This window comes from Thunnus thynnus, chromosome 1 (genome assembly GCF_963924715.1).
Source record: "Thunnus thynnus chromosome 1, fThuThy2.1, whole genome shotgun sequence".
In the NCBI taxonomy this organism is placed as follows: Eukaryota; Metazoa; Chordata; class Actinopteri; order Scombriformes; family Scombridae; genus Thunnus; species Thunnus thynnus.
The window spans coordinates 6630485-6657467 of NC_089517.1; the positions used below are offsets into that span (position 1 = coordinate 6630485).

A 26983-nucleotide genomic window follows, 5' to 3' on the forward strand; every position below is an offset into this window, starting at 1 on the left:
ATTTGATATTGTAGGTTGTGTCGTGTAATTTGACAGTGAAAGAAGTCAAGAGAAGCATCCAGAACGTTTGTTTCTTCATTAGCTGTGTTTTCTTAATGGTGAAATACCAGCAGCTGAGCATTGTGGGTCCCGTGCAATGCCCACACGGTCAGAAAATCCTGGGATCAGATCAGCTGGCCCTCTGCGGCCTCTGTCATATGAGTGAGCTCACAGATCCAGATTAAGAAACTTTCATCTGATTTCACAGCAAAGTTTGTCACTTTTAGCTGTAAGTTATGAGTCCAGTGGCTTAAAACGTGGCTTTAAAAATTATTTATGATGCACAAAAAGGGAAAGCAGAAGATCTAACTGGATCACTGAATCCATCTTTATGCTACAATTTGGTAAAGTTGAAGGTCTGTGCTCTAATGAATCTGTTCTTACCTTCCTTTCTTCTTTTCATAGTGTAAAATAAAACACTACACTACACTGAGGTCTTACCTCACGTGTCAAACGATCAACATTCTCATTTTGGCCTTTCCTAAGCTCTTTTCACACAAAGGTTGCCCCTGTTTAAAAGAGAGATTTTCATCTTATTATAAGATTACTCTCATAAGTAACAGGCAGCGGGAGGCAAACAGGTTAAAGCCACGTTGCAGCGCAAAAATAACATTACCTAATCTCAACGAGAAATCACAGAGTGCTTTTATTTCAACGTGAGTGCACCAAACACAAGACATTATAATATAGAAGAAGAAGAAAAACAAGCAAAAATTACTGAAAGAATAAAAACAAAGAGAAACAAATCAGGAGGCAGGAAGCATCACTAAAATGCTTTATGAGATTTAAAACACCCCTACTTCAGGCTACATAATAGTAAATACAAAGACAATCTTGCAATCTAATTTTCGTTTGGGAAAGATGGTATCTCACTTTATCAGCAAGGTTTTAAAAACAAAGGGAAAATGCACATGAGAGCTAATCGACAGTAAGAAAAGATTAAATTCTGATTGACACAGTTGCACAAGAAACACTTTCTTTAAAGAACTGACAACAAAATGTGCTTTGGACAAACATGAAACAAGTCAAACTATTCAAATATATATTAAAATCTACACAGATGAAAACAGCACTTTGTAAAATAGATTCAGTTCAGGTTCAGTTATCAATGACGATTTGAATATCAGCACCTCCAAAAAACTTCCAACTGTTCACAGTCACACACTTATACACACAGATAACAATGAGGAAATACAAAAATATCAATAACCATTATAATATTAATAATTTGATACCAATGTGCAAAAAACAACAAACATACAATACATTGTTACATGAAAAATTACACTTATCTGATTAATTAAAGCCCCAAACGGTGCTGATTTAATATAATAAGAGAATCAGGAAAAATCACAATATTGACCAACAATATATGACTTGACAATACATGTTTCTAATAAGAGATATTTGAATATTGATTAAGTGAGAATATTTAGGTTTATTGTTAATTTACCAGAAAACCAAATCATCATCAAGGACAAACAGTTCTTCAGTGAGCACCAGAGGTCACTTTAGGTCAGTTTCCTCTCCACTTCTTCTCTTATTCATTGTATTGTTGAACGTTTCTCTCTCTCTCTCTCTCTCTCTCGCTCCCCTCTGTGCAGCTGTTAATCTGCTGTGTTTGGTTCTTAGTCGGACTGGAATGCGTCAGGGGGTTTTTTGGGCCAAACTGTCCCGACGCGTTACAGCACCAGCAGATCCCTGAGCGAGGTTACCTGACCGGAGGAGGAGGATCTGGATCCGGAGTCCTCTGGATCTTTATTTCTTCACCTGTTCGTCTTGACTAAACAAGCGCAATGAATCAAAGCAAGGTCGAGTTTGAGCCTTTTGAATATTCATACTATGATTATTCAGACTGGTACTCCAACAGTGCAGACCCTACAATAGCTCCCAAAGAGTGAGTATAAAACCAATCTGAAGATTAATTCAAGTTTAAATCTGATTAAATTACAGAGGTGCAACTATCAGTTAGCCTGTTCTGATCAATATTCCTTTAATACATTTGTTAATAATCTGTTATGGTGCAGTTTTGAATGATTTCCATCCCTATTTTGATGACTTCTTTGTGTATTGATTCTATGTAAAAGTGCAGCCTGGCTATTAATTAGCTAATTGCTGATTAATGGACATTTGACTTGTTATTGTGGTTTATTTGCACAGTTTCAAAGATCAAACCAGTTCTTGTACTTGCTTGATTGATGTGTAAAATTTTAATTGGACGTCTTTTTAAACCCTGAAACCAGGATTCATCCGATAAAATACTTATCAATTCATATTATTTACTTCTCCAATATCAATCGATCAGTGCAAATCAGGAAACTGTGGATAAATGTTTGCAGTAGCTGTTCCTGGATTCTGATATTTTAACTGATTTGTGTGCACATTTATCTGTCTGTTATTCTGAATTCAGTTTTGCTTATTCCAATGTAATCGCATTTTTGCCACAGAGTTATTTTGCCGTGTGACCCCACAGCGGACGACCAGCTCTTCAACATATGCATACTGTCAATATCTGTAAGTACACACATTTAAAAAAAATATAATCATACATCTTATTAAGTGTCAGAGTAGATTAAATCACTGGTTCCCAGTCTTTTTAGCTTCTGACCCTTTAAAGCCAAGCAATGCCCGTTCAATGCAATATCTACGAGCTGTGTACAGTTCAACCAAAAGGTGGCGCTCTCATCTCACATAACTTCATTAACATAGTGTTTAAAGGGCTGATCTATCTGGTAATTTACAAGAAAAAAAGCAAAGATTTGTAAAAAGTCAGAAAACGTAAAGCTAATTTACTACTACTTGCATCTTTGCATTGACTTGTAATGTAATCGCACCACGTTTGGTCTGATCACACCACACCAACGTCAGTTAAACTACAACTACTGCTAGCAACTGAATGTTTAACTGAAACTAACCACTGGTGGAGGAGATATTTTTGGTGTCTTCATTTCTGGAAGTTAAAATACTGATAATTTTTCCCAAAGACAACATTAAGTTACTCACAGTTTGAACTCTTCCATGGTTTGGATTGGTATGAAACTCCTCTGGTTAAATCGTCAGTACAAAAGATGAAAAACTGTGTTAGAAAATAGAAAATATTTGGTTCTTTAGTATTCAGTCGAAGGTAAAAGACTGTACATAAAAATTTCAGGGTAGAAGTTAACTACGACTCCCAAGGTGCATTTCAGCAAGAAACAGCCGATCACCAAGCTTCAAATTTGGTCAGTTGCGACACTAACGGTGGGCAGAAACTAAAGATTTGAATCAGTTTTCTTTTAGTTTCTGGGCCACTTTTGAGTGAATTCAGCAACTACAGTTATTGTTTACAACTTCAGGAACAAATTATTCACGCCTATGGCTTCTTCTCCATAGCAACGGCAGCTGAGACTCATGGGTATTGTGGTATTCTTAGCTGTCTGCCAAAATCATGGACAAAATGTGATTTCTCAGAAACGAAGCTGCAATAATCGAAACTGATGGTCATAATACAAACCTATAGGATCGTTACGTTATCCAAGAGAGTCCTGAGTTTCTATTAAGGATATTGTTTAAAGAAATACATGAAATGGGAATACAGAATGGGAAACAACACTTTATAACTCTATAACTATACCACAAACAGTGCACTAGAAAATCAAAAGTATTTTCACTACATCGTCCTCTTCCTACAGTACGTAAGGCATGAGTGGAATAAGTGTAGATCTCCTTCATGTTGCCGAAGTTTTTCAGTTGTCTTTGCTTGATGCAAACTTAAAGTTTAATGATATCTTCCATCATTTTGTCCTCACTCATTTTCAAGTGAAGGCCACTTTACCTCGACCACTCACAGAACGGACACGGACCAATTTTAAATGATGTGTAATAAACCGTGACAGCCGGGTCAGTGACTGAATCACTGCAGCAAGTCACAGATAACAAGACTCTGTAGTCTGAACCATGTTCTTTGCCAAATTGGGCTTTTTATACGAGGCACTCAAAGCTTTGCATCTACAAAGCTGCTTTGTTTTGTTCTTTCATGAAGTTGGATAGTTTTAATGAGCTATAGCTGGCACGCACTACAAATAGCATTAACTGAAAATAAATTAAATCAACTGTAGCTTTGACCAGAAAGAATAAGATAAGACTTTATTGTCCCAGAGGGAAATTTGCTGTACAGTACCAAATAATTAAGCATTACTACTGATCATACATCTCTCTATCATAAATACCACGATAGAATGAACAAGAATTACATGAGATTACTGAGGATAAAATCTAAAAATCAATAAACAGTTCTGAGCTTCTTTGTGTGTCCATTTCGCTGGAGGGGTTCAGTCTTTTGTGATGTAAGGAGGTAAAGGAGAGTATAGTATATAGGAGATTGATATATATGGGAAGTTTTAACGCCAGATAAAAAATAGCAACACCAAATGAGGTCAAGTTATCAAACAATTTAAACCACAGAACTCACAAAACATCCTTATTTGCTTTTTTCTTAAGCATTAAATGTACAAATTCCCTCAAATATTTTAACTTAAAAGACAATAAACAGAAACAAACTGACAAAAAAACAACAAATGTCTGAACATGTGAACATTTTCAGGCTGCAGTTAACACCTCCTACAGTTTACACTATGAATGTAATATCCTTGAAGTTTAATGTGTGTGAACACAAAAAGGAGGAAATTCAATCCATTTCATGTAGGTACGTATATGTATTGTGATATATTGTTATAACCTTTACCCTACGTGCAGAAATGTGCTGCTTAAACACACTATACACCATTCAACTGTCATTGACTCCCATTTGAAATTCTTGAAATTTGAAAGTGATCCACTTTGTCTTGTTAAGATCACTTTGACTTTCTGTATGTTGCTGCTGGCAGCTGGAAGGTCGAACCCCATCTACTGACACTCTGAACGCTTTGACTTGTGGTTTGTGGTTTGTTTTGGCTGTATATGTCAGTCAGTGAGTCGGTAGGTATGACAAAGACCAGACTCTTTTGGAAGTGAAAAAATCATACATCATTGCTGCTGCCACTTTTTGTCGAGCTAGTGAGTAGCTATCATGTTTGCGAAACTTGTGTAAAAACTAAACTGTGACATTTTTCAGCAATTTATGTGACTTTGTGCAGCACTTTGAAAGGCCGTAGCAGCGATCGTCTCCTCCAAAGACATTTATCGGCAGCAAGTAAAGAATAAACTCTCTGTCCCACCTCTACAACACTTTTTTCGTTTGGCAAATCACTACAGAGTTTCCCGGCAAATACCCTCATTTGCATGAAGTTAAAATGTTTCAACTTTATGCAAATTAAGTTTTTGATGTTGCTGGACAATCCAGTGTCACCTGGAATCCCACAATGCCTTGCAAATCTCACTTCCCATGGAAACTCCTCGCCTTGCCCTTGTTCAGTGGGTCTCTATTGTAAGGCCTATAGGGACACACAGAAGTCTACCCAAAAGTAGGCATTATGTTAAAACAGGACGTTCCCCAAACTGTTGACACAAAGGTGGAATATTTGTTATCCATATAGTGTTTATTTATCTTATCAGTGTAAAATGAAGTGCTGTGAGGTCTGAGGTGTAACAGAAGTCCTGATGAATGTGATCTTTCCCTCTAGCTGGTGGTCATGTTAATCCTGGCAGTTCTAACCAGGAAAAACAAACTCTGCCAAGGATTCACACGAGGATCCTCCAGCATCTTTAGGTGAGTTTAGGCGCCTAATCGTAGAGTTAAGCAGGACTTCAGACTTCAGGTTTGTTTTCTGTTGCGTAAATGTTCCTGTCTGATCCCACAGTCCAGCAAACTTCCTGGATCAGACACAGAAAAAAGGTCTGGTCATGGCTGTTTTTGGACTGATGTTCAGCAAGCTGGCGATGCTGGTGATCGCACCGGACCCGCTGCCGTTCTCCAAAGAGACTCCGGCAGAAATCAAAGGTGGAGATTTGTCATTTTTTGTCATAAGAAAATGATGCGTGATGTTTAGGTCGATTTTCTGATGAAACTGATTGAAGGTTTGATTAAACTATTGGTTCTGATGTGAGCATATATTCACTCAAACATTAGATCTTTTAAATTATCATAAATAAAGAGTCAAATTTTGTACAATGTAGGAATATACAATCACTCAGAATGATTTGATTTTTAAATTAAAATTAAGGGAACACAATTCCTTTAAAATTGTATTACGTACGTAAAATTTAAATGAAATCAGTAACTCTAGACAGTAAAATATTAAATTTGATTAATCACAGACTAATGCAGTGTAATACAGCAATATAATAAAAATACAAACCTTACAATAATGATTGAAACCACTACGTATTGATTTTGAACATATTTGATTGGTGTCCTCAGCTGTAATATCAAAAAAGCAACCATGTCTCCAAGAAATTACATTCCTACACGACTAAATTGCAACAGCAAATACGTTTTGCAGGAAATGTAATGCTAGCTGAATTAAATTTTCTCTCAACATACTGTAAAATGTTGTTAATTAACATCTTTGGCAAGTTGCAAAAATGCTGATACCGAATATATGAGTGAAATGTGGTTCTTCTCCACCAGTAGCTGATCTTGCAGTATAAATATACTACAGTAATATTAAACTTTTTATGGTTATGTTTAGGCACCGGCAGCACTTGTTTAAGATTAAGGAAAGATGGTCTTTATTTAATACAGAAAAAAAGTCTGCAATGACTTAAAGCACAACATGTTTATTAGCATTTAAGAGAAACTACCATAAATGTAGCGTTCAACACAACATAACTGGGAAAACAATTTAATAATATATAAATGTAATTTTTAGGAGACAGAGTTGCAAAAAAAGACACTGTGGCACATCACTATAATAACATAAAAATTGCACACAAAGTGGCTTTAATTTAAATTTCAGTGTATTTTAGTTGACTGTCCCTTGAGTTTGTGAACTAAAAATGCAATTAAGTGATTTAAAGGAGACAAAATAAAAGAAAGTTTTACAAAAAAAACACCTTCTATGAGAAAATATATTGTGTTACAGAAGCTAGCTTGCAACAGGTTAGTTAATATTTAGTATTTTAGGATATAACACTTAAGGAAATAATACATTCCTCTCTTTCATCCCTTTTTTTTCAGAGTACATGAAGATAATCGCTATCTTCTACTATCCAGTCCTGTACTATCCTCTGTTGGTTTGTTGCACTCTGCAGCACATAGCAGGTTACGTGTTCGGGACGCTCCTCTCCTTCAGTCACTTCGGGGTTCTGGTGTGGCAGAAGTTTGACTGTCCAAAGACGCCAGAGGTGAGACGCCGACAACATTTTACTGTTCCACATCGATTTTCAACACATTTGGAAACTTCTGCCATCCAAAGTTGCATGAATCAATTTTCTTGGAGGCAGCAGAGCAAGCTGTAAACACTGACATATTACCACCTTTAAAGTTGCTAGCAACGTTATCAATTGCTTATTTACACACGGAGCAACATTAACATTCATTTGTAGTTGTGTTTTTGCCTACCAGGCGAATGTGCAGCTGTGTCTCAAATCACATACTTCTGTTAGTACACTGTGCACACTATATATTACTGGCGTAGTGTGCAAATTTTGACAGGGTAGTGTTGTCTCAAATCAAACACAGCCGTTGTGCACCTACCGGAAATGACGATCGCAAATTAGCATTAGCTAACGTTAGCATTCACGTTATCGTTCGTGCTACCAAATCATTACAGACTGCTAAATTAACCCAAAAAACATACTGATGGCTTATATCCGACAACAGTATAGTGGTGCTTAGTGCTAAAAAACACATGTATAACTTACATTTGTATTATGCAGCGATGTTCACCGTAGTTACAACGTACCCGGCCGCCATTTCCAGTTTGAAAAGTGGTCCTTCCCCTGTCCATAGTTCCACACTCAACTTTTTGACCATTTTGAATGCACTCATGCACTCAAAATGTAAAGTGTAAGTACAGAAGTATGTGATTTGAGACACAGCATAAGTCTAGTATTCATTCTTCTTTTAGGTTTTTTTTTTAGGTCTCAGCCCACTCCCGAGAAAAAAAATCTGTCTCTTTAGCTGATAAATGTTCAATTTTCTTCACCAGCTACTCATTAACTTTGTCTGTTTGTCTGTTGTTTGGTGCTGGGCAGGTTGTGTTCGGTGGGTTTGAGCTTTTTCATTAAAAAAAAAGCTGCTTTAAAACCAAAACAATGAGCTGAAAGATGCTTCGTAGGGCTGAGAGCTGCAGAATACAGTGAGAGTGTCCTTTTACATTTAGTCATTTGATCCACTGTTGATATGAAAAACATCAGTGCAGCTTTCTTTTTTTTTTGTACAAAATAATAAAAACTGTTGACAGTGGATTACCCTGAGTGACCGAGACGTTACTTCTGGGGCCCATTTCATCAAATTTGCAATTTCCAAGCTGCGACTTGCGACATGAGATAATTTCCTCTCATGTAAATTTTTACATGTTTAACTAATAAAATGAGACACCGTACCCGCGACGTGTGCAGGATCATGCGAGAGGACTGTGGGACTCACAAATCTGCAGTTTTACGAGTAAAAGTAATTTGTGGAACGGAGCGCTGGCTCAATTTGCGACCTGCATGTAAGCAGTGCTCACAAATCTCTTTTGTGAGACGGGTCCCTGATGAGCAGCTTGCTGATGAGTTTTTCGAATGTTGTTTTTATTGCTGTGTCTCCATTTTCTCTCCACAGATCTATAAATTCTATGCTCTGCTTGCGAGTCTGCCTCAGTTAGCCTGCCTCGCATATCTCTGTGTCCAGTTTCCTTTGCTGTTTATTAAAGGGCCGAAGTCTGACGAGGTGAGAAAAGTCACAATACAGACATCAAACATCAGTGAATACAAATATATTGTTTGTCCTCTGATCAGCGGTTCAAAAAGTTTTCTGTTTAATGAAATATTGACCTGAAATATCAACATGAAAACTATTCTCAGGCTGTCTCTGGTGCAGCTGACGTAGGAAAACATGAATTTCAACTATGTAAAGCATAACCATGATTACAGTAAGCAGCTTGTGTAGAACAGAGTTGGGGTTTAACTCGGCGTCCTTCAACAGATTATGACGAGAGAGGTGATATTTCTTTCCTCTCCAAACATACTAATACAACAGTTTTTTTGTTTCTACAGCAGGTTTAATCTGTCTACAGTTTATGCAAATGATTTAATAGAGAAGCCTCTGTGGTGTGAATGAATAAACAAACACTTTCAGTCACTAATCTCCAAACTTTTAATTGGACTTCAGCTTTTTCTTTTCTTTTTATTTATTCTTTTTAAAAAGTTAACCATTAAAGGTCATCCAGAAAGAATGATGGTTTGCTTTTTCATGCTTTTTCTGAAGAGTTCAAAGCACACAGTTTTCATTTTCTGAGACTAGTGTATTATGATTCCACATTATACAACATTTAATGAGATTTTGCACTCAGAGAGTTGAAGAAATTAATCTTGTGACCTTCTATATTTAAGCTCCTGTAGCCACTTTGTCATACAGACACTGATCATTATGGATATTCTTGTATGAAGTCTGTATTTTTGCTCACAGGACCTCGACAGCAGCTACTACACCGAGTATGTGAAGTCACTTCTCAAGAAAAGGTCCTCAACTGCCAGGTGAATGGAGATAAGACACTGAATCACATATTTACTGTATATTCAGGAGCCTACATCAGGTTATGACAAAGATCGATATGATGGAAGTTATTGTATTATTTTACCGCTCCAACAAAACCAGCAATGAAACCTGCCTAACAGACAGTTTTCTTTATTTGGTGTTTTAATGGACGTATGTAGTTTATGATCTTATAAATTAAGTTTTAAATGGTGTTTCAGAGACATTTTCAGTCCTCACAAAAACAAAAAAGAAAACACTGAATCCTAACAATTAGAGGTGAAGCTAGCACTTGAGTATGTCCCTTTTTGAGACTTTCTACTTTTTCTCCGCTACATTTCAGTAAGAAATACACATTTTATCCACTATATGCATCTTACAGCTGTAGTTACTAGTAAATTTGCTCAAAAAATCCCATAGCCTTGTTTTAGCTTAATAATAGTGACACAAGGACACAATTTGAAGACTCTTTCTTTTTAGACATTTAGCTAAATGCTAACATCAGCATGCTAACATGCTCACAATGACAATGCTAACATGCTGATGTTTAGCAGGTATAATGTTTACCATGTTCTCTCTCTAGTTAAGTGTGTTAGCATGTTTATATTTGCTAATTAGCACTACAAAGTACGACCTGAAGATGGCGCTAGATGAAAAGTCAAGGAATCACTAAAGTTATCACAGTTCATCCTATAACATGTAATCCTTCAAAATGTAGTTGTTATCAGATATAAGTGTTTATTAATGCATTTGTCAACAACTGTAACTCCTCTTGGAGGCATCTATAAGTGGAGGCTGGTGTATAAACATATAAATGAATGACAATATAATAAAAAACATAATTGTAATAATATAAAATGTGTCTTCATAGTGGAAGTTATAACTGCCGACTGTTCTGTACATTTATAAAGACTAAGTGTTCATATCTTCTTACAACTACAGGATGTGTTTTAAACCATTTAATAAATGTTTGCATCCTGCTTATAACTGCTAAATAACTTAAATTAAAGTGTTACTCTTTTGACACTTGAGTACATTTTACTGCCAAAATAAATGTTTATTTTTGCTTTGTGAAATAATGCAGGACTTTTACTTGTAGTAGCATTTGCATTGTTACTTTTATTTAAAGAAATGAGCAGAGTACATCCTCCTAAGAGTATGATCCTCAGTAAAGATCAGATTTAAATGATAATATATGTCATTGTATGTAAATTTAAAAGAAAGTTTGGCTGATTGAGTCTCTGTGTTTATATGTTTTAGCTCCTTAACTACAGACAAACCGACGCTGGCAGAGAGGATACTGGAAGTGCCTAAGAGTTATATTTATATCCCGGAAAAAGGTGCATGCACTCATACACATTTTTTCACTTTATGACTATGTCCTCATTTCAAATATACATCACTGTTCCTGGACATCTGGCATTATTTATCACACACTTTACTCCCTAAAACTTTAAATCTCAGCAGTGATGTTTGCCTCTAATGTTTGTGGGCTGAAATAAAGTCCACTTAGATAATAACTCCTTTTCTCTTTCAGTGTTTCGATTTCCACTAAAGCTCGCTGTATCAGCGTTTGTTGCCCTTGTGGCGATATACCATGTAAGTCAACAATACAAACCCTCATTATGACCTTTGACCTCTTAAATCAGACAAAATGTTGTTATCGATGTTAGTGGAGCAGACATTCAGGAACTGCACTAAATGTGTTTCACCTTTCAGACAGCGTTGTTGTTAGTCGTCCTCGTCGTCCCCACCCTCCATATTGTTCGTTCTGGTATTGATGAAAACATCGCCTTCCTGCTTCTGGGGTTCGGGATCGTCCTATCAGACGACAGGATGGAAGTTGTCCAAATCGTGACTTTCTACACATGGTTGCTGGAAGGTTTGTGGTGATGTGATGCCAAAATTTATAAAATATTTGTGCACAGAAGAGACTTAATTTTGTTTTTTTCTTTTGCCTCGTGTTGTCTGTTAGTTTGCTACCTCTGTGCGATGACCCTCTCTTGTGTGGTCAGTCTTGTCATGCTCATGAAGTCCATGATACTTCACAGGTAAGTGCAGTAAAACCCAACAGAGAGAAGTTAATAGTTACAGAAGAATGTGAAAGCTTAGTTTTAATACTAACCTCAGTATTGGGCTGCTCTCCTTGACAACCTCTCAGTTATATACAATCACTTTATGACATGTTTCAATATGTCAGACTAGACATTGCAGCACTTATTAACCGAAACAACAGGGTTGTAGAAAGTAACAACATTTTGTCGTTGCAATCAGGAGCAAAACTGAACCATGTTTACTGAATTGATAAAAAAATGTATTGAAAATCAAAAAGGACACACAACGAAAGGTTATAATTACGGTTACAGCTCGTTTTTCTGCCCTAAAGTGGCCAAAAAAATCATATATTGCAGCTTTAAGCTTTCAGAGTTGATGTTTCCAACTGCAGTGCTCCCTGGGACGTTCTTAGCTCAAGTTGTGATACAAGTTGTGTTTTGTTTTGTTTGTTTATTTTTTTATTTTTGTGTATGAATCAGTTTTTCACCAAAGTTATTGTTTGTTCTGTTGATTCAACCAGGAGAGTCTCAGGTCCATCCACTTGCAGGAAATACTCAGTCAGCTGATATTCTCTACGGGGGAAATGAATGAAATTATTGCTGCAAGGAACACCTGCTGCCAAATATGAGCCTGCCCACCTCTCTCTGATGCTTTGTGTTTCAGGTCAAACCTGAGAGGATTGTACAAAGGAGACGTTTACAACATTTACAACAGCCAGAAGACCATCCGTCCATCCAACCCCGGCATCGTCTGTTGGATGGGCTTGACGGGATACCAGGCTGCAATCATCTGCCTGGGTGAAGCTCAAATACGCAGAAAAATGATCAGTATTAAAGGATTTGGCTGGCGATTTTCTGTGTTTTTGTTATTATCAACAAATCTCATGTGCAGAGCCAAACCAACAATGAATTGATCCTATTAACAAGTGTTGTATGTATCCAAAGCTATATCTTTGGATCATCATCAACATCTTATTCTTCTTTATTCTAAAAATTGCCAAACATATCCTTTAATATCCTGTCATATTGTCAGTAAATCCCATGAAAAGACCAAAACAAACAATAAATTGATCCTACTGTCACAGCACAGGTAGTTCAGATAGACAAGATTTGTTGTCATGTCTAGGGGAGCACCATTATTCCATCAATTAGCCACACTGTTCCACTGTGCGCCATGTACATACACTGTCCTGCTGCAGGAAATACTCACTAGAGCACCAAATGTGTATCAATCCACAGCTGAAAATAGCCCCCAACAAATGCACAAAACAATTTACTTCTGTTTTAGTAACATTTGCTAAAAACTACAGAGGCTAGCTGTTTTAGAAAATTATTTAGCTTTTTAAAAAAGTTAACTGTATATCTGTGATGTTTTTAAATCTTGAATGGTTTGTGAGCTGAGTGCTACAGACAGGGTAGGGAACTTGAACCAACACAAGTTCAAGTTCAAGCTGGTTTTGGTCTTTTAATGGGATTTGTTGACAGCAATAAAAATATAGAATAATTCCAGCCTTAATCTTTTATTAATATTAAGAGTGATTGGTGAAATAGATTAATCAGTTCTTCAGATTCTCACATCACAAAACATTTTTAATTAACTGCTTTGCTAAAAAAAAAAAAAAATGCATTGAAGAAAAATTTTAATTTAATTTGGAAATGTGTTTGAGTTTGAGATTAAAGATGGTCTGTTTCTGTGTCGTCTTGGCAGGAATGGCGATCCAGACGGTTGTGTTTTTCATCTGCTTCTTGTTCTTCGTGTTTTTGATCATCATCCCTGTTTTTTACGGTCGTAACATCATCGTCTTTGAAATCCTGGGAAAGGCATGGTGAGTCAGCAACCTTTCATGTACTGTAGCTTTTTTAAAATATTATTTTATAATTACTGATCAGAACAAAGATAACATTTATTTTCTTCATATTCCATCATTACAGGCCAGGCTGGGTCACGCTGATACTGGTTACTGGGCTTCAACACGTGACTGCTAAGTTTGCTTTCATCAAAAAGGAAGCTGGTACGAGAGACTTGAACAACAGGTATGTGAGCCTGATTGCAACTTATTTATTGGTAAAGAATTTAGTAGTATGTAGTATCTATAGTGTGTATTGATAAGGCAATTAATGATTAGTGGGACTCTAGTTTTATGTGTTTGGTCTATAAAATGTCAGAAAATGATGAGAAATGTTGATCACTGTTTCCCAAACACCAACGTTTTGTTCCAACCAACAGTCCACAACCCAAAGATATTTAGTTTACCGTCACAGAAGAATAAAGAAACCAGAAAATATTCACATTTGAGAAGCTGGAACCAGAGATAGATTTATAGATTAAATAATTAACTGATAAAAAATGTATTTATGTATCAATCAGCAGGCTCTGCAACTCTACTGTTTAATGAACAGTACTGCCTGCTTGAAAACAACACTAAACTCACTGAAGTATAATGTTTAAGAGATTATAATCATTTTAAATACTGATTATGGATGTTGCTGTGTTCTCATAAAACAACAATCCTAATTTAGACTGATATATATTTGTTTGATTTCCAGAGAGAGTCTGTTTCTTCTGACGTATCTGCTGTTCTTGATCAACATTGTGGTGGGATTGATAGTCGGCATATGGAGAATGGTGATTACCGCTTTGTTCAACATCATCCATCTTGGTCGTATTGACATCAGTCTGCTGCACCGCACCGCTGAGTCCTTTGACCCAGGTATGATTTTAATAGTTTTTAACTGTTTTTGGGCAACAGTTGAATCATATGACACAGAGGAATAAGCTATATTGAGTTTAACTACACAAAAAATACAAATATAAAAATATATACTACTACTCGTCTTCTTAAGTGCTTTGTTGATAATAATAAAAAAAACAAGTACAAGTTCCATAGTCAAAGAAAATGTGTTACAGATAGAAGAGGATATTTCTTGACCATGGTCTTTGTGTGACTTTAGTCATGTTCTGTGAACTTTGACCCCATCCAGCCTACAGCTACTACACCAACTTCCTGAAGGTGGAGGTCAGCCAGTCGCACCCAGTGATGAAGGCTTTCTGTGGGCTGCTGCTGGACATGATGGTTGAAGGTGGCAGGGTTGGACAGAAAATAAGAGACGCAGAGGAAGGTAGAGACCCTAAACTGCACAAACAAATATACGTACAAATAAACAAAATACTTATGCATCACGGAGACACATGCAGCCAAGTTCTACATCTGGCCTGTGCTTCATAAATTTTATATAAAATGTGGAAAATTCCAATACTGAATATTAACAAGACAAACTGTAATCCTCATTTACATTCTAGAGAATGCAGTAAATGAAAATTGAGAGACATCTTTTTATTCTTAGGTCCAAATGGGAGAAAAATGTATAAAACTCAGCCTGAAGGTGACGCCAGAGGAAGCATCAAAAGGGTTTATACCACGTTGATATCATATGGGATTGATGGGAAAGATAGGAGACATTCACATGTTTACAACTAGCAAGCGTTCACATCACACAACTCAAGTTGGTTGTTTGGTTACAGAGTTGGCTGAGTGAGGTTTAAAGATTCTGTGCACTGACAACATAACACTATAATTTTGTGTTTAATCACCATAAATGATGGACTTTGGCTGATGTGAAGTGTCCCTATTTGCTACATTTTCAAGTACTTCAGTATTTTTAGACGTCAAGTTGGATACATTAGTACTTTCAGAAAAGTCTGGGTTTCTCAGTGGTAATTACAACTTGAATCAACTTCAGGCTGGACTTTGTCGATCAGCTGTACTTTGAGCTAATGTTAGCTTGAACATGCTCACAGTAAGCATGTCGTATTTAACATTTATCACTACGTATGTTGGTAGCAAGGATGTAATATATACTGTTACCTGTTATCATGCATACAGTTAGCATGGTAACTTAATAAGTAACATTTAGCATGCTATAGTAACTTGCTAATGCTAGTATAGTAGTATGCTATGTTAGCTTTAATCTCCAATTACGTCATGTTTTACAGTGGTAATTTTGACGTGTTGGTGATGGTGCAAGATGAAAAGTCAGGGGATAAAGGGAATCATTGGGAATCATCCTGCAGGGATCATGAATGTCTGTACAAAATTTCATGAAATTTCGTGTGATAGCTGTCGAGCTATCTCGGTTTGAACCAACCAACCTGTCATGCCTAAAGTCATGCTTCTAGCATGGCTAAAATACAGTTGCAGTTCCTTTTCAAGGAAGAAAACCATCCTTGATATCCTTCAACTGATTGTAAAACATGAAAATCACTATTACTGGATAGAAGGTTTTTTATAGGACTGCAACTAACAATTATTTTCATTATCAATTAAACTGCAGTTTTTTTTCTTGATTAATTGATTATTCGTTCTGTCTATAAAATGTCAGAAAATAGTTCTTTGTCTGAACAACAGTCAAAAATCCAATGATATTTAGTTTATTATTATGTGTGTCACAGCAAAGCTTCAAATAATCACATTTGCGAAGCTGCAACCAACAAATGTTTGGAATTTTTCCTTAAAAATTACCAAAAGAATTAATTTTAAGGTCATTTCCTAATAACACCAGTAACACACAGTATGCATTCACGGACTTTTGACCCCTTAGTTTGGTATCTCGTTCTGCCCTGACAGCCTGCTCCTCCATGCTTTCAGGCATCCAGGAGAATCGGCAGAACAAGACAACCAGCAGTCGGAGGATTCGCTCTCGCTGGCAGCTGCTGTACACGCTGGTCAACAACCCGTCCCTGCTGGGCTCCAGGAAGCACTTCCAGACACTGCAGACCATGGAGAGTGTCTTGAATGGGACCCCGAAACGCAGCTCTAAGAAAGGCAGCAAGAAAGAAGCTGCCGAGCCAGTCCAGTCCACCGAGATCCAGACTAACCAAGATAAAACTGATTAAGATCCCTAATCTATACAGTACGGCTGGCAGTATACTCCAAACAACATCGCTTATGCTGCTGTGAGCAAATCACAGTATACACTTTGTGACTTCTAGTCTGTTCATTAAATGGAATCTATGCTGCCTGGAGGAACTTATGTGTCAGTTCGGAGCAAGAAATAAACTTAGATGTACTTGAACTAACCAAAAAACTTTGTTAACCAGTCACAACATGGTTGGACAGTTGCAGGAAATTGTATAATTTGGGTGATGAATGAATCAAATGAGTCAAAATCTGAGAACTTCGACTAATCCACATTGCACAGTTTGGTGACCAAATATAAAAAATACCAAATGCTGAGCTGAGTTTTGATTTTAAACCTGCATTTCCTCGTGGTGAAATGTTTTATGTGCTTGTGTTTGGAGTAACCTGCCACTCATACTGACATGATGCTTGATCTTATATGGTTGAAGGATTTTGAATCAACAAAAGCATTGTGCAGGGGATTATTCAAAGAGTCTTTTATGGAGGTCAGGTACATGGGGACAAGCTCAAAAACAGAGGCACAATTTTTGTTGAAGGCCAAGTTCCAGACCATCAATCATTCACATCACGTCTTGTGTTTTAGCGTTTGTCTCCAACCGACCCATCTGTCACTGACTTGGCCTTAATTACAGGTTTCTTGGATAAAACCTGCATGCCCAGAGGGAGCTGTGAGCTTAATACCCCTCAGCCCTGGACCCTTAATGGCCACAAAAGCCAAGGTTTCACTTGTAAATAAAAGAGCATATGCTCATGTTGCTAAAATAAAAAATATAAAAGAAAATCAAAGAAACCTACCCAGCAAAACGTCTCTGAGGCTCTGACAATAAGATATAGTGCCTCCCATCTTACTGTATGAGAAAATTAACTATCATTTGTGCAACAGTCTAGAGACCTTTTAGTAATTTCATATTGACATGCATGATATACAGGCCAGTGGTGATCAATGGCGTTGTCAGAGTGGGAGGAGCAGGTCGATAAGAGCTCATTTTTGCCCCGGGTTAATCCAGCTGGTTCTCAGTATGTTCTCCATGCTTTTCCTACTGTGACATGTCAAATTGTGTTCACTGATAAAGGCCTATCTAATGTTGTTCAAGAGGGTAATGGATGGCAGAATTTTATCAAAGGTAATCCCTCTTTTAAAGCAAAAAAAAACTCCAGTGTAAACCTTGGTTAATATACTAGTAATTACAATATAATATCTAAATATCTTTTGTTAAAAGTTTTCTATAATTGTGGGATAAATCATATAATGAGATATTGAAGTTATTGCATATTTTCAGTTTTATGTTACATGATGCCTTTCAATTCTTATATACTGTTTTTGCAAATAAACAGTTTTCCTCAAATGCAACAAGTGACTGCTGAAGAAAAATAAAGCACTCAAATAGAAAGCATGCTGTCAAATTTGTGACTTCACTTATATCCTGTTTTAAATACAGATTTTAATTTTGTTTTACACAATCTACTATTTTCATATTGAGCAATCCTTACTGATTCATTGCACTTTTCAAATTCAAATTACTTAATTACTACATGATCTTTTTATTAATGGCTTATTCAATTGCTAAGTCTTTTTCTAGTCACTCTTCTTAATATCCTACCAATTTTCTGATTATGATTAATTTATTCATTTATAAAAACTTTTATTAACCACCCATTTTATTATCCAAACAAATCAAATAATTCAGTTATTTAACTACCTGCAAGGCTTTATTGATCCTCCATATAGTGGTAGTTGTTGTGTAATGACCATAGGATAAAATTAACATGTAACTATTTTTTTTTTAAACATCAACACATTTGATATGAATGTTGTGATAATTTATTTTTGTACCAATTAATTGCTGGAGGTTCATATTGAAAACATGTTGATGTTTGACATATAGTAATGTCTTGTGATCTCATGTGAGATGGGTCAAATGTTTGGCATGACATGTAAATGAAAAGTAAGAAACTACCTGATTAATTAACTAATTAGATAGTTATTTAAAATATTGGTCATTAAGCTGTTGAGAAAAAGAGAGATAAGCAATCATTCAGTATTCCTTTGTCAAAACTTTATTGAGGCACATAGGATTAGGAGAGTTAGTGAGGATATTTAACATTAACACTTTAGTAAAAACATATTATTTCCTGTATTACAAGGGTATAAAACAGAAAAGAAAAACGACAGCAGCCAATAACGACCCAAAGTTAGTACAGCATTTGAGTCAAGGATATGTACACAGACAGCATAGTGTGACTCACAGTAACAAGCAGCATGCAGGTCTCCAAACACAGTACTCTGGGAAACACAACAGGATGGACACATGACCCAGATACAACAGAGCAATTACTTCACATACATGCTCAGAAGTGCTTTTACTGTTACACACGGCAGTAAACTTAGTGGATAATACTGAATTAAATTGTCCACATTTTACTAAAGTGACAGAGAGCGTATTTAAAACACCCATTTAGTTTAATACAACAGGAAAACAGTAATTTTAGCTCACAGTAGTTCAGGATACAATAGTTTTCTCTTTGAAACTACACTAAACATTTATACTCCAGTATTTTGGAGGTATGAGAGGATTGCATCTCTGTATGTTTAAGCTTACTTTACTCCTAACTGTGACAGCACAAATGTAGTAGTTTAAAAGCAGAATATTGCTATCTTTTGCTGTTACAGTTAAACCATTTACTGCTGTCTGCGTCTAGTTTACATTTATTTTGCTGTATATTTATTACAATATTTCTTTTAATACCTTTTTTTTTGTTGTCAAACCAAGCTTAATAGCTTGATGTGTTGTGTTCCCACCTTATTTTATCTATCTGTTTATTAGTAACAAAATCTAACAAAGATGCTCTGAACAAATAGAAATGGAGGTGATAATTTAAGTTTAAAGTTTGTAAAATGGATTATTTCCTGGCAGAGACTCTTATTTCTACCACTAGAAATAAGAGTCCTTTTGTCCTTTTGCTGATCAAAACAATTAACACGATGAAAACGCTAATACAGAGACTTAAAAAGAAAAAAATTAATTAAATTTATTTGGTTGCAAGTGTCCAAGGAGTGCCAGCACATCGGTTATATGCACTCTCAAAATGTTGCTACAAATATTTGCAGCTGTACATCAGACATTTCACAGTTTCAGATCGTTCAAGAAGCACAAATCAACAATAAGCCTTCATGTTTACTGTGTTAGAACAGATTCACCAATGAGGTCATGTTGTCTGTTTGTTAGCTAGTGGAATATCATTAAAATGTGTTAGTAGATTTCACTGAAATTACATTGAAAGTTGGTCCATAGACAAGGAACATGGCCATGACTGTGACATCCTCCATGAACTACTGTACGTACTTGAATGAATTACATCGTACAGTATCTCATACATGCATCCCATGATTGTCTATCATTATGTGTATTTTGATTCAGATTCACATTAAAAATGTTTAAAATATTTCTACTATTATGATAATAAATTTGGAAAAGTGTGCAGCTGTGGTGAAAGATACACACTTTCCGAGTGCTTGTTAGTGAGTTGTTGTTAAAGGACTAGCGAGGGAAACAGGCTTTCTTGCGTAGAGTTAAATGATAAGATCGATACCGCTCTCATGTCCGTTCTAAATATAGAGCCAACGTTCGGTTAGCTCAGCTTAGCATTAAAGTGGAAGCAGGAAGAAACACGGTGGGTGTTTCCCAGAATTTCAAACTATTCCTTTAAATGTGACTCCTGCCTGGAAGGCCTCTAGCTGAAAGGCATCAGCTATTAAATGTTAATAACATGGTGAAACTGGTGCAACCAGCTTCTCTCTCTCTGCGGAACACTTTGCTGTGTCATTTGCTTTTTAGTGTTGCTTGTGGAAGTTGGAAAATATTTCCAGCTACAAAAAAATATTCAAAGAGCAGCAGCAAGAGGAATGGAAAGAACAGGGTTAAAACCAGACCTAGTTCAGTTTTGACTGGAAAACGACAATCAAATGAGCCTGGCAGCTGGTAGACACTGAATGTTACAGTACAGCCTGGGGTGTGGTTTAAAACGAGTGTATGCATTTTGAGTCTTGTCAGACCAGAGTGAAAAACATCGACATTTATGAGAACCCACACCATTGGCACTAACTGAAAAATACCTGTTTTACCCCTTAACCAAATAATTTTATAACAATCTTTTATGCCAGAAACAGTCAAGACTTACTGATTTGGATATTTGTAGTTGCATGTAATATTGACTGCTTCAGCCCCCAGAGGCAACCTGTCACTATACTCGGATCCTGCCTCACAGTCGTCTAAATTCCCTTTGTACTGAGACAAAGCAAAAGATTCAGTCACCACACTTTCTTCTGTATCCGCCTCTTTGTCTCCGTCTATGCTCTCCGTCTCCCCTTCCTCCTCGTCCAGCTGGCTACCGTTAATCTTCCTCTGAGACTCAGTGTGGGGTGCGTGGATGTTAAAGTTGGTGGTGAGGTTCCTCTCTATGTGATACTGGTCTTTAGCCTTCAGGATCAACTTGTACGTCTTGCTGCGGTATTTGTACACCAAGTGGAAGCACGTCGCACCGAGAAGAGGCACGGTGGACACGGTCAGAAGGCAGATGCTGACCGAGATGATGATGAGCAGATTGGGAACCCTCCTCCTGGTGGTGAACATCACCTGCACCTCACAGTCCTCCCTTCTGTAGGTCAGACACAGGGAGTAGTTGGTGCCGGGGCGTAAACCGCCGAACAGGTAGGTGTTGACGCCCTCCTTGATCCGCGACCACTGCACAGCCGAGTGTTTGCGGTCGGCAGTGACGCACAAATACAAGCCATTCGAAGGGGCTTCTTCGGAGGTTGAGGGGTCATGAGACTCTTCGCTGTCACTTTCAAAGCTCTCAGATGTTGCAGCGGCGCGGTTGGCGCTCTTATCTCTGGGTATGAGAAGAGGATTGAGCCGTACTGTTGCCTCTGTTTCTGACACCCCCAAGGCAATGACACCAAAGTCAAATGTGTACTGCTTGATATCATCCAGGCTCCCATTAAAGACATTACTTGAAATATATCTTGTATTAGCCGTCACGCCACATTTACTAGCACGTAATGGCTTACTCGTGACCACGTCAGAAGACTTAGAATTGATCTCTACACTAGGCGAGAAAGTGGGCTTGTTGTTCATGAAGTCTTTTCTCTTTAAATCAGGCAGATGCACAAAATCAAAAACAGTTGGTTTGTCTGTTGTTTGGTGTACAGATGGGTGTGTTTTAGTGTAAATGGGAGTTGTGGTCATTTCCTTTACAGGTGTTGGTGCTGGTGTTGGTTTAGCCACCACCTCCACTGACAGAGAATCTTCAGCTCTACCAAATTCATTAGTGGCAGAGCAGCTGTAGCTGCCGCCGTCTTCCTTCCTGAGGCATGAAATGATTAGAGTCCCATTATTAAACACTTTGATGGGATTATGGGAGAGCAAGGAGTCTTTGTTTGATTCTGCTGAGTCATCCTCAGTAAATGACAAAGCCAGGTCTTGCCTCTGGCTTTGGCTGTGAATACTCCACATGACCAGTGGTTTTGGGTTTCCTTTGAATTCACAAGTCAAGACCAAAGCGCTGTCCTCGTAGAAAGTTGTGACATGGATATTTGACTCCATTCGTATTGTGACATTTGGGCTTGTGCACTTTGACTCAGGCAACTTCCCAATCACTTGTCCTTTAAGTTTCTCTGGAGTTGCACAAGTGATCAAATTCTGATCTGCGACTGAGATGGTGGATGTTGAAATCCAGTTTCTGAGCCAGTCGAGGGAGCAGGTGCATGCAAAAGGATTGTGATGGATCTGCAAATGTGACAAAAAGATTAAGCCATCAAACGTCCCCTCAGCTAAGGTTATGAACTTGTTATTGTTGAGACGGAGGGACCTCAGGTCTTTGAGGTTGGACAAGGCGTCCCTCGGCAGGTTGACCATCTCGTTGTGGTTCATCTTCAACAGCTGCAAGCTTGTGAGATTCTGCAGATCCTCCCATGGGAAGTGTACAATTTTATTGTAGCTGATGTCAAAGTTACACAGATAAACCAGGGGCGAGAGCGCCCCTGGTTCGATGGAGAAGAGCTCATTGCGAGCCAACCACAGAGACGTCACCCGGGTGACATTGTCGAAACTTCCTAACGGTATCAAACTGATCCTGTTACCTGAGAGACTCAAAGTTGTAACATTGGGAGGCAAACCATCTGGGATTTCAGCCAAGCTTTTGTAGGAGCATTCTGCAAAATGACGGTTGTATTTATCTGAGCAGGAACAGAGCTCAGGGCATCCGAGTCCGGTGGTGAAGAACGTGGCGATCCACAAAGTGAAGTACAGGATGTCTGCGGCTGCCATTTTCTGCTCCTGTAAAACAGAGTCACAGTCCATCTATCAATCAGTAGATTAATTTGCATGTTTTATACAAAATGATTAAGAGTAGAAGATCAAAATAATAGGCATATTAAAGAAAACTGTTTTGGCATTAAGAAAATAGAGCATCAAAGCAAAATAAAGACATACAATAGCTCAAATTCAGCCTTTATTTGCAGCTGACGCAGCAGAAAATGGAGTCTGTTGGGAGTCTGGGGTTTGTATATTTAATGGATCGCCAAGATATCAGAACTCAAGAAATACAGCCTGACTTTTTATGATCAGAGGCAAATCAGTCCTGTCAGCCAGACTGACAGCTGGTAGAGTGCAGACTGTGTCAATAAATATCCCTTTTGTAAATGTGTCAGTATGCAGTCTAACAGCTAATTTACCAGGCGGATGCTTCCTTTCCTTTTTTTTTTAAGGATTTTACTGGCAATCTGACATTTAAAATATTGGTTCAGACAAATGACAGAAAACATATTTTCTCACTTTCCTGTAGTACTGTAGTATTTAGCCATGCAGAGGCAGTTTTTATTTTATTTTGTCCAGGTTCTGTCCTCGTCGTTTCTGCTTTCACTGGAAATATTTCCTATAAACAGTCGACTCTGAGGTGCATTCTAAAACCATCAGCATGGTTAGATATGTATCTATGTCAGGTATCTTATCTGACATGATAAATGAGAAAATACTGTATGTCTTTCTTTTTTTTTTTTGTCTGAATCCACTTTTAACAAGACTGTCCTAATTACTGGAAGTTTGGAGCAGCTAATTTTGTCAATCCCAAACATTCAGAAGCCTAATGAGGAGTCAAATTTAGAGCATTTTCACACAGTAGCTCAACTTTCACCTTTCATAGCTCAGCGTCACACCCAGTCACTCTGTTAATAAAGGTGTCCATTTTTTTATCCAGCCATTCTTATTCTCTGACTAGCATTAAGACAGCTTTATATCCTGTCAGATGAATTTCTGCCTGAAAGGAGAATACAGAAGGCCCTGTGGTGTCTGGGAAAACAGGGGAAAAAATGGTGCAAACGCAATTTCACAGCTCAGACATCAGATTTTTTTGGTTTAAATCTCTGACTGTGCGCTTCATTGATAAGCTGATCCATGTTTTATTCAAATAGGGACACAGTATTTCTGCATGTTGTGTCATCGGGAGACGCTTTTGGTTTCAAACTGCGCAGCAGCCTCCGGAGCTCTGTCCTTGGTGCTGAAAGGCAGCCGCGCTGTTTGTTTACAGCGGTCAGGTCTGCTGCATGCAAACCGCTGGAATTCACCCCTAGATAAGAAACACACCTCCATGACTGTCACTGTAATCTGACACAACAGGACCAAAGTTCATCCCTGTTAAAAAAAAAAGCCTCGAGGGTCGCACATGAAAAATTGATCCGGGGAGGAAAGAAGATCCCTCTCCTCACCTCTGCATCTGCGTAGAGAAGCTGGGTGACATGCTTACCTGCGTTTTTTTTCCTTTTCGTTTTTAATCTCTGGGGAGGAATCCGCATGCGTCAGTCGCTGGGTTTTTTTTTTTTTTTTGCAGTCGCAGCAGCTCAGGCTACATGCTGTCTGGAAGTTTGTGGAGAAATTCAGAGTCCGCACGTACGTCTTTTCGGCTTCTACATGGTGAAAACACGTGTGTCCTCTCCGGGGTTTCTCATCCCTGTGGATGCTTGTCAGTCTGAGTTATCTCTTCCCCACTCCTCACCCTAGTCTCACCCCTCCTCTCAGCTCTGCATGGACAGCACTACAGTATCGACGTTTCCAAAAAAAAATGTTTTAAAGGGGAAGCGACCTTCAACATGACCATCACTGTTAAGGGGGTTTAGGAGGAGATGAAGATTGATATGGGGGCTGATTGTCGCTTTATAGTCAAAATGAATAATAATAATAGTAATAATTATAATGTATAATGTATAATTATAATGTAGCCGGATGGTAAATTTATTAAAATAAGCCTGTACTTTTCTCCTTGGGCTTAACTTAGCTCTCAAAGTTGTTTAAATGTTACTACATATGTTCATTGTTGTTTATTTATAAGTGTTACACTTTTTTGTTGTTAAAACTAATGTAGTACATTCAGAGTTTCCGGTGCTGTTACTACTTTTGGTCACAGGGCGACAGTGTTGGGTAAAATGACGTTACTCCGCCAGGTGCATCCAGTATTGATCAAGCTTCTCAGAGTAATTAATCTCTTCTAACTGGGCAAATATCGTCTGAATGATGCATTTTTGGCCCTACTTTTAGGACGAGGAGTAGAAGCATCTTATCTACTTTCTTAACATGGGAAATCACTCCTATCTCTGCCGATATTTAAGCTCCAGATGAGGTCTGACCTGTTTAGAGTTTCCAGGAGAAGGTGTTCAGACAGATAAGAGAATAAATGTATTGAAAAATCGTTTTTACCCCCAAAAATGTTGTAATGGGGGACATGCAGCTTTGCAACAGCAATCAAAGTTTGATAGGGCTTGTACAGATACTGAGGGCAGACTAAAATTTATATGTCATGTCTGTCTGGCTGGATAGACCAATAAATCTCAACTTTATTACAACAACTAAAATATTTTTTTCTCTGGTCTTAAATCTTATTATTTAATCAGGCTAGAGTGCATTTGCTAAAGCTGTGTGACCAGGCCTGGATTAACACGATGTGGTGCCCCAGGGTGACCACAATTAAAGTGCCCCCTTCCTTCCAATTTACATGTAAAAAAGTGAAATTTACTGAAGCGTGAAGACCATAGATTTATAAAAGCTTACTGCTGAAGTACAGACTCAACACACATACTACAAAAAATGTAAGACACAACCAAAAAACCACCATAGATAAACACTGGCCCACAAATACCATATCAGCCCTTATACTGAGGCTCCAATCTGAATGCATCTCACATCCCAATGCAACACGTCATGCTAAATATCATTATGTCCATTATAAATGGCCTTTATGAGGACTACATGCAAAACCATTACATAGTATGTCTAAAAATATCATTACACACATATAACAAAGAAGGCAAGTCCAATAACAACTGTTGCAAGCAACCATTTCAACAGCTGAATGATCACAGAGCGCCAGGTGAGGTGATGTGTTGAGACAATGTGTTGCAATGTGCAGGCTATTAGAAATTATTAGTTCTGTAATGTCAAACAGTGTGAGATTACAGAACTAATATTTTCCCCTCCTCATATTGGGAGCATAAGTTAACAGGAGGTGTGGTTAAATGGGAATTAGACATACAGTGGTCTTATATGCAAGATGCTGCAATATTATGGGAATTGTAAAATAATGTGGTTGAATGGGGCTGATTCCCCACAGCTGAGTCACATTAGGTCTACCTATTATTTTAATTTACTTAGAAGGCTACATTTATTTGTTTTCAGCTTTGTTTACGCTCTATGAAGGCTAAGTGACGTCTATGTAGGAGAACACGTCATACTTTGTGGTTGTAAAACAGCAAAGTCACACTCTCTCCTAGGAGTAGACCTCATTACTGAAAGTAAGAGTTGGATGCTTCATAAATAAGTGTGACTCTGAAGTCTAAGTATTTTTAGCTAAATTAACTCCTAGGAGAGATTTTCAGATGGACTGTCTTTCTGTTCTCTTGCAGACGACCTGGAGATCAGCATGGTGCTGTGAATCCATCATGTAAAGTACTGTAGCAGGTAAATATGCACATATCTGGTTAAATTAAGCACGTAGAAGTACTTCTTTTTTAGATATTATCTGTCAATGTTGAAATGAATACACAGACAATAGATATTGGAGCACCAGGAGCAGAAAGCAGATGGCCGGGTGAATTTCCTGAAGACATCTTGATTCATTTAGTTGAGATCTAATCTCACCGGTCGTCATCCTGCCTGAAACCTCTCAGTATCATTAAAACAACTGGGTTTCTGACATCCTCCTCTAATTGCTTAACCTTTATGCCTCACTGGGGACATGTTTGGCTTTTTAATTTGTGATAATTCTGGTTGTGTTAATGCATACGGCATAAAATTTGATAAGGTTGTAAGATTTTTTTTTTGTCCAAT

At 37.7% G+C, this 26983-nt stretch overlaps 2 protein-coding genes across 3 annotated transcripts; one reads left to right on the forward strand and one right to left on the reverse strand.

The window, feature by feature from the left end:
* The first annotated feature begins 1638 nt into the window (after positions 1-1638).
* LOC137201263 (receptor for retinol uptake stra6-like) lies at positions 1639-18001 on the forward strand. Of its 2 annotated transcripts, none has more exons than XM_067616254.1 (17): positions 1639-1936; positions 2487-2553; positions 5640-5725; positions 5817-5956; positions 7136-7302; positions 8726-8833; positions 9572-9639; positions 10898-10977; positions 11175-11236; positions 11357-11519; positions 11613-11688; positions 12356-12489; positions 13400-13517; positions 13624-13725; positions 14239-14402; positions 14674-14811; positions 16317-18001. In XM_067616254.1, the coding sequence occupies exons 1-17, from the start codon at positions 1836-1838 to the stop codon at positions 16583-16585; spliced, it is 2043 nt and encodes a 680-aa protein (XP_067472355.1). In that variant the 5' UTR covers positions 1639-1835; the 3' UTR covers positions 16586-18001. The 2 variants fall into 2 exon arrangements, with proteins under 2 accessions (XP_067472355.1, XP_067472435.1); XM_067616334.1 differs by having other exon boundaries at positions 1641-1936; positions 16338-18001.
* A 651-nt stretch (positions 18002-18652) lies between these two features.
* LOC137201185 (immunoglobulin superfamily containing leucine-rich repeat protein 2-like) lies at positions 18653-24777 on the reverse strand. Its single transcript, XM_067616147.1, has 2 exons — positions 24411-24777; positions 18653-22945 (listed from the first exon to the last, which is right to left on the reverse strand). Exon 2 carries the CDS (start codon positions 22934-22936, stop codon positions 20786-20788), a length of 2151 nt encoding a protein of 716 aa, XP_067472248.1. The 5' UTR covers positions 22937-22945; positions 24411-24777; the 3' UTR covers positions 18653-20785.
* Between the last annotated feature and the right edge of the window lie 2206 nt (positions 24778-26983).